Raw genomic sequence first — 7,496 nt, forward strand, 5'->3', positions numbered from 1 at the left:
ACTACCCTCATATGTAGTCCGCCAATTTATTACCCAAAATGTTTACATGGATGTTAAAGTTATTCCTGCAAAAATTTAAGATTCTGACTGTAATAGAGTCCAAGATAAACGAATTTTTGTATTTAATTTATATGGAACGTGCTACGCCCCCTAATGCTAGTCCGCCGACTGTTTATCCCATATAATCATATTGGCACTAAAGTGCATCCGACAAAATTTGAGGACTCTAACTATTATATTATCTCGAGATAAACGAATTTTTGTATTTAATTAATATGGGAAGTACCACTACCCTCATGGGTAGTCCGCCAATTTATTACCCAAAATGTTTACATGGATGTTAAAGTTATTCGTGCAAAAAATATAAGATTCTACCTGTAATAGTTTTCAAGATAAACGAATTTATGTATTTAATTTATACGGGAGGTGCCATACAATCATATTGACACTAAAGAGCCTCCTACAAAATTTGAGTACTTTAACTGTTATATTATCTCAAATATACGAACTTTATATTTTCTTAATGTGGGTGTGGCTCCTCGCCTACTTGAAAATTCAAAATAAAGAGCAGCCTATTCCTATTCCAGACATACAAGAATGTGAATGCGATGTGAAAATTTCAAGAAAATCGGTTCAGCCGTTTAGAAGTCTATAGCGTTCAAACATTCAAACAAACACACATTCATATATATGTACTAGCTTATACCCGGTGTGCTCGCTACCCCTATCGAAATTAAAATAAATTATTTAGTTACTAAATTATAAAATTTTTCTTAAATGTTTATTATAATTTCTCTTGGTGACAATATATTTCATTTAAATTCTAAAATAATACATTAATGATATATTTGCTTCTTACTTGCTAAAATTTAATATATACCTTTAGTCTTAAAGAATAATTCTTATTCTAATGCCTTAGGATATACAATATCTTTTTAACCTCTGGTATAAATAAAAACCCCACTTAACACTTCTCCTAACCACAATAGTTTTCCAGATGAACATTATGTTACATATGAGATATGCCAAGCAAATTCTATCTATCTATGAAAATTTTGAATTATCTAACAGTTTTCAAGATATACGAAATTTTTTATTTAATTCATATATGTGATGCCAAGCCCCCCCACTGAAATCCCGCCCGTTATTTTCTAAATGTTCAGATGAATTTCAAAGTTATATATATCAAAATTTGAGGATTCTAGCTCTAAAAGTTTCCTAGATAACTATTTTTTCTATTGAATTCATGTGAGGGCTTCAAGCTCCCCAGATTAAAGTCCGCCCTTTATCCTCAAAATGTTTAGATGATATTAAGGTAATATATAAGCAAAATTTGGTGAATCTAGTTCCATATTTTCCTAGATAAACAATATTTTGTATTTTATTCATAGTCCATTAAAAGTTCGCTCGTTATACTCTAAAAGTTCAGATGAATGTAAAAATCCTTCAAGTGAAATTTAATGATTCTATCTGTAACATTTTCTCAGACATACGATTTTTTCTATTTTATTCATATGGGCGCTGCTAACCCCCTCAGATTCAAGTTTGCCCTGAATATTAAAGTTCTTCGTTCAAAATTTAAAAAAAAATATATATATATATATATATATATATATATATAATATATATATATATATTATATATATATATATATATATATATATATATATATATATATATATATATATATATATATATATATATATATATATATTGTTTATCTAGGAAAATATGGAACTAGATTCACCAAATTTTGCTTATATATTACCTTAATATCATCTAAACATTTTGAGGATAAAGGGCGGACTTTAATCTGGGGAGCTTGAAGCCCTCACACGAAGGTAAAGGGTATAAAAATAGTTATCTAGGAAACTATTAGAGCTAGAATCCTCAAATTTTATATGAATAACTTTGAAATTCATGTAAACATTTAGAAAACAACGGGCGGAATTTCAGTGGGAGGCTTGTCACCACATATATGAATTAAATACTAAATTTCGTATATCTTGAAAACTATTAGATAATTCAAATTTTTCATAGATAGATAAAATTTGCTTGGCATCTCTCATATGTAACATTTTGTTAATCTGGAAAACTATTGTGGTTAAAATTTTCAAAATCGTTAAGTTGGTTTTTTATTTATACTAGAGGGTAAAAAATGAAGTATAGCCCAAGGCATTAGAATAAGAATTATTCTTTAAGACTAAAGGTATATATTAAATTTTAGCAAGTAAGAAGTAAATATATCATTAATGCATTATTTTAGAATTTAAATTAAATATATTCTCACCAAGAGAAATTATAATAAATAATTTAGTAACTAAATAATTTTTTTGATAATTTATTTAATTTCGATAGGGGTAGCGAAGCACACCATGTATAAGCTAGTCTATATATATAAAAATGAATGTGTGTTTGTTTTTATGTTTGAACGCTATAGATGAATAACTTTAACATCAATGGAAATATTTTGGGTAATAAATTGACGGACTACCCATAAGGGGAACGGAACCTCCCATATAAATTAAAAGCAACTTAGAGTGCTATATTCGGCTCTGCCGAATCTTAAATACCCTCCACCAGCAAGCTTCTTCTTATTAAAATCCATTTAACTATCTAATTTTTAGATAACTTGACAAAAGTTTTGTTTCCGTAATGAGGGTACTAACATTTATTCATGTGAGGAACTAATTTCGATTAGGCCCAGAAAAATGTATAATGAGTTTTGGTTGTGACCTCGTACGGATGCCATGACTTATTATGAAAAGATCATGCACATGCCAAAAATTAGGAGAACGATTTGTGAATTTACAAACATATTCCTGTCGGCTATTTTTCCGACATCAGTATTTATAATGAAGTAAATATGTTTGACTGGTTTTTGAAACGATTTTTATGACTGTAAATCAGAAGTATGCTCAATATTAGGTCAGTTCGAAAACATTTTATCAGAATGATCGAAATATTATCATTTAAAAGTGAACTATGTAGTAATCACTGATTTTCAGAAATACGCATTTATGTCAAATTTTATCGCGAAAACTTTGATTGTCATTTTGCGTTTAAATATTTTTCAGAAATGGAATATGTTTATAATGTATATGTAGGTTAGAAGGGGGACCATAGCCACTTTTTTTTGAGGCGGCCTCAAATTAAAACCACAATATATATTCTTAATTGTTTTCTTGGTTGGATACTTAGATATGTTGGCTTTAGTTTTATTCCTTTCAATCTTTCCAAAGTCATCCTCATGTACATATTTTTTTTAAACTTTCCGCACTGACCAAAAAGGGCGATAACGCCCCATCCATGGGGTAAATTCGCCAAGGAGATGGGGCAGATTTGTCATTAGTAAAATAAAATAAAAAATTACAAAAACAAAAACTTATTTTGCTGTTTTATACTTTAATTCATTAAACAAAGTATAATAAACCAGATATTTATTTTTATTTCACTAAACTTAACAAAAAAATTAAAACAAATTATTACTGTTTTTTTAATATATTTTAACCAAATTTTGTTCTACATTACAAGCATTACATATATTTGGCGCATGTGCCCCACGGGCAGTTTTGGGGTTTAGTTTCAATTTTTTCGGGCTTCAAATTATATTATCGAAAATATTATTATGTCTTATTGTTCACTATTATTGACGTTCTAATACTGACCGATATATTTTTTCTATCACAAAAACTAATTTATAAAGATATGCTCTTATTGAAAAATAACAACAAATTTCTCAGAAAACTACCGATAAATTTCCATTAAAAACTTTTTGATAAAAAAGTTACAGTTTCACGTAGTAGGTATGTTTTTTTGTAGCTTTGAATATGTTTAAATTGAAAAGCCATATAACTCATCATACATTAGTTAAATGTACGGTAAAACCCAGATTGAAATTTAAATGCTTTTTAGTAATTTTGCAAAAACATTGTGTATTTTTTTGTCAGAAAAAATGAATTATTTTGCAATTTGAATAAGTAACCATATTATTCAGACATTAACAATACACGCACTGAGACATACATATATAAAATATAAATTAATGTTTAAAACTATTTATCTTTCTGCAGAGTAGATGAGAGTTTCGATGCATACTCACTTCCGCATCTATGGGCAGCATTCGATATAAGAGAAATCGAAGATGTATAGAGAATGTTGGAAGCTTTTGCTGGAGCAGATGTAGCTGTGGTATCTTTTACATGTTCGCTCGTTCCTATTTCTGAAGATGATGATAATTTACTATTCATTTTACTGCTGTTTCTGTTTTGAGCTATATTTGCATGTTGAGAGTCCCATAATTGATCTGACGTGACATTCGAAATAATTGATGAGGCTAAAGTTGCTGCTGCAGATCCAGTTTTAGTGAAGCAGTCGTCAATATTGTTATCGGTGCTGAGATCATTAGTTGTAGATGTACTTTCGTCAGCTCCTCGGCTGTTTCCGCTTTCATTACTTATATTTGTTGTAGGAGATTTGTTGTTATCACTAATATTCCCCACACAGCTGCTAACACTCATACCACTTCCATTTTGGTTATTTGGAGGTCTAGGTAATCGTCTTCGTAACCATGGATGCTTGAGAGCTTCTGCGGGCGTAAGTCTTTTCTCAGGATCCCATTCCAAGCATCCTCGAATGAAGTTCAAAAAAAGAGCATCTTTGCATCCATCTAAGGCCTTAGAAAAACTTTTTGAACAAGGCGGTCCACGCGCCTTACCACGTCTTGACTGGCCGCCTATTAAAACGACCATACCGTCGGCCATAGTTCGAACTGTGCAATATCTAGGATAACCATCAGGGTTAAAGAAAACTTTGGCGCGTTTTGAGTTTGTTAACAAGTTTTTCGGTGGCATACCTAAAACTTCGATAATGCACGCCAATTGATCGGCTTCATTTTCTCCTGGGAATAAGGCGTGTCCTGATAGCAGCTCTGCTAATATACATCCAAGTGACCACATGTCAATTGCACGTCCATATTTCGCCCCCAATATGACCTCGGGAGCTCTGTAAAATCTCGACTGAATATAGGTATACACCCGTTGACTCTCATAACAAGATGATCCAAAGTCAATAACTTTAATGCCAGAGCGTCCCTGTTGTTTTAGTAAGACATTTTCCGGTTTCATATCACAATGGATTATTTCATTCTTATACAGTGCATCTAAGCATTGTAGAAGTGAATGTGCGAATTTCCGAACCAATTGCAGGCTAAATCCTTTAAAGCCATTTTTCTTTATTAGTTCGTACAAATTGATATTAAGCAATTCGAATGTAATGCACATATGATTACGAAATGTAAAATAATCGTACATATGAATTATATTCATGGTGTTGTACTTATCCTGCCGCCTCAAGTGATGAAGAATTCGAATTTCCTCTTGGGCTTGGCGATGGAATCGCCTTTCGTTGCGAACTATTTTAAGAGCTACATGTTCATGAGTTTTGTGATCATATGCCTTAATTACTTGACCAAAACTTCCTTTGCCAATAATCTTTAGCATTTCATAACGATATGCTACATGATCATGTGGGACGTGAATGTAAGCACCTTGCTCGTTATCATAGTCGGAGTTGTTAGGGCCGAAGACACCAGGACGTTTTTTTGCATTTGCTCCAATGAAATAGATTTGTGGATAAGAAAGAATTTCAGTTCGTTCATATGGTGTCAATTTATGCATATATAGAATCATCACTTGCTGCGGCGATACAACTAATGGTTTTGGCTTTTCTGTCAAAGCACTTTTCTCCTGTCCAGACATTAAAATTTGTTCGTGAAATGAAAACGGTTCCATTGAATTGTTAGAAATTGGTACAAATACAACATTTCCATTACTGGCAGCATCAGCAGCGTATTCTTTACTAGAATTATTAGCTATAGCTCCGACATTTTTTATTGTCAATGTATTGGTCGAAATAGAAGAAGCATTTGGAGAAGCAGCACTTTCAATTGGGCATGATTGTTTGCTAGGTTGTGGTGGGTTTGTTAATGATAACGTTTTCATCTTAATTAATGAAGATTGAGCTGAAGTGATCGATTTACTATGATGATTCGGTGAATTAGTATTTCTAGTTTCTAGTAATGATGATGACGTTTTTTCTTTTGTAGAAGGCAATGATAAAACTGGTTGTGACATGGACCTTGAAATGTAGCTGCCAACGACGCCAATTGAGGGATTCTTAAACAGTTCTTAACGGTAAACAAATTATTGACTCGCTTCACTTTAAATTGATTTGTTGATTGTTTTCTATTACTTTGATGGAGCTGAGCTTGTAAAACAATCATATTCAATGTATGATTAATGTAAAATTATCTGAGATCAGGATTTATAAAACTAATACCTGTAATATCTTTCTTTGACTGTATATTGTATGAATCTGCACTTTTATCCTTATTCCAAACAATATCTGAACGAATTGGCTTGGATATTTTCTTCTACATAGGTAAATAAGCTTTTCCGGTACGACACTAAGGATGGCACAGTAGTAGTTGATTTTTAGCTGAAAATTATTACCAGTTTTTGTCACATCACAAGTGCTTTTCCACAAGACAAAATATTGCTTATTATTTAGATATTTTTTCTCCGTAATTAAAAAGTTACGTTTTAAATATCAGATTTAATTAAATTTTGATCAGCATATGTACTTTTTGGTTGTTTTGTTTCCTTTTTTGTCTTTTATAAATGACATTTCATTCAATCCTTCTTCATATTGATTATTGTTGAGTATCTCGTGGTAAAGTGATGATGGGTTTTTTCTATGTATATATAAAAAAATGTTTTACTATCGTTTATGTCAGTAAAACAAATTATCTGCACTGTTAACTCTTATATTATGAAACTTCAGGATCCTTTTCTCGTCATCGTGGTTATTTACCTCCTGCCCCGACCATAAGAAATCTTCAAAAGAAAATGTTTCACAGGTTTTCATCTAATATTGACTGCATCAAATTTAACTTAAGAATTATAAAATTTGAGAAATTGAGTCCTATTTTAGTTCCTTCTTTTTTAGCTGATACAATACATAAATGTTAAATTTTCAGTACTCTTCTCGCAATTATATCCAATTGTATTAAAAAATTAATTTTTCACAGAAAAATTTTAACCCTTTGATATAGAGTTGTGAATATATTGAATACTCGATTACTCTGTACTTAAGATGTTCTACTTTTTCTGAATTCAACAAGAAATTATATTTTACGAAATGTTTGACTGCAATTACATTATAAATTATTCTGATGTCACTTAACAAGAAACATTTTCTTTAGTATAATAAATTTAGATTTTTTAACATTAAAAGCTAAACTAAAAAATGCTATGTACCGAGTACTCTAAGAAGTAGTTTTACAGCTCTATATGGAAAACAATGTAAAAGTGTAACTAGAAATTTTGAAGAATCGCCTTAAAGGCTGGTACGCACCTCGAGTTTAATTTAATTATGTCTCCATGTAGACTTTGTCTATACTTAATAAAAATTTATCACAACACCTATGCCCATGT

General features: G+C 31.0%; 1 protein-coding gene across 2 annotated transcripts; it reads right to left on the reverse strand.

Moving 5' to 3' along the window:
* Positions 1–3,915: 3,915 nt before the first annotated feature.
* LOC124420559 (dual specificity tyrosine-phosphorylation-regulated kinase 2-like) lies at positions 3,916–7,258 on the reverse strand. 2 transcript variants are annotated; one of them, XM_046953855.1, is made up of 2 exons: positions 6,340–7,258; positions 3,916–6,262 (listed from the first exon to the last, which is right to left on the reverse strand). In XM_046953855.1, exon 2 carries the CDS (start codon positions 6,132–6,134, stop codon positions 4,056–4,058), a length of 2,079 nt encoding a protein of 692 aa, XP_046809811.1. In that variant the 5' UTR covers positions 6,135–6,262; positions 6,340–7,258; the 3' UTR covers positions 3,916–4,055. The 2 variants fall into 2 exon arrangements, with proteins under 2 accessions (XP_046809811.1, XP_046809855.1); XM_046953899.1 differs by having other exon boundaries at positions 3,916–6,267.
* Positions 7,259–7,496: the final 238 nt, after the last annotated feature.

The sequence above is a fragment of the Lucilia cuprina genome, chromosome X (assembly GCF_022045245.1).
Source record: "Lucilia cuprina isolate Lc7/37 chromosome X, ASM2204524v1, whole genome shotgun sequence".
Classification (NCBI taxonomy): domain Eukaryota; kingdom Metazoa; phylum Arthropoda; class Insecta; order Diptera; family Calliphoridae; genus Lucilia; species Lucilia cuprina.

What these genes read in the sequence shown, in the direction of transcription:
- LOC124420559 (XM_046953855.1), bottom strand. Translation starts at nt 6,134, where the DNA reads ATGTCACAACCAGTTTTATCATTGCCTTCTACAAAAGAAAAAACGTCA.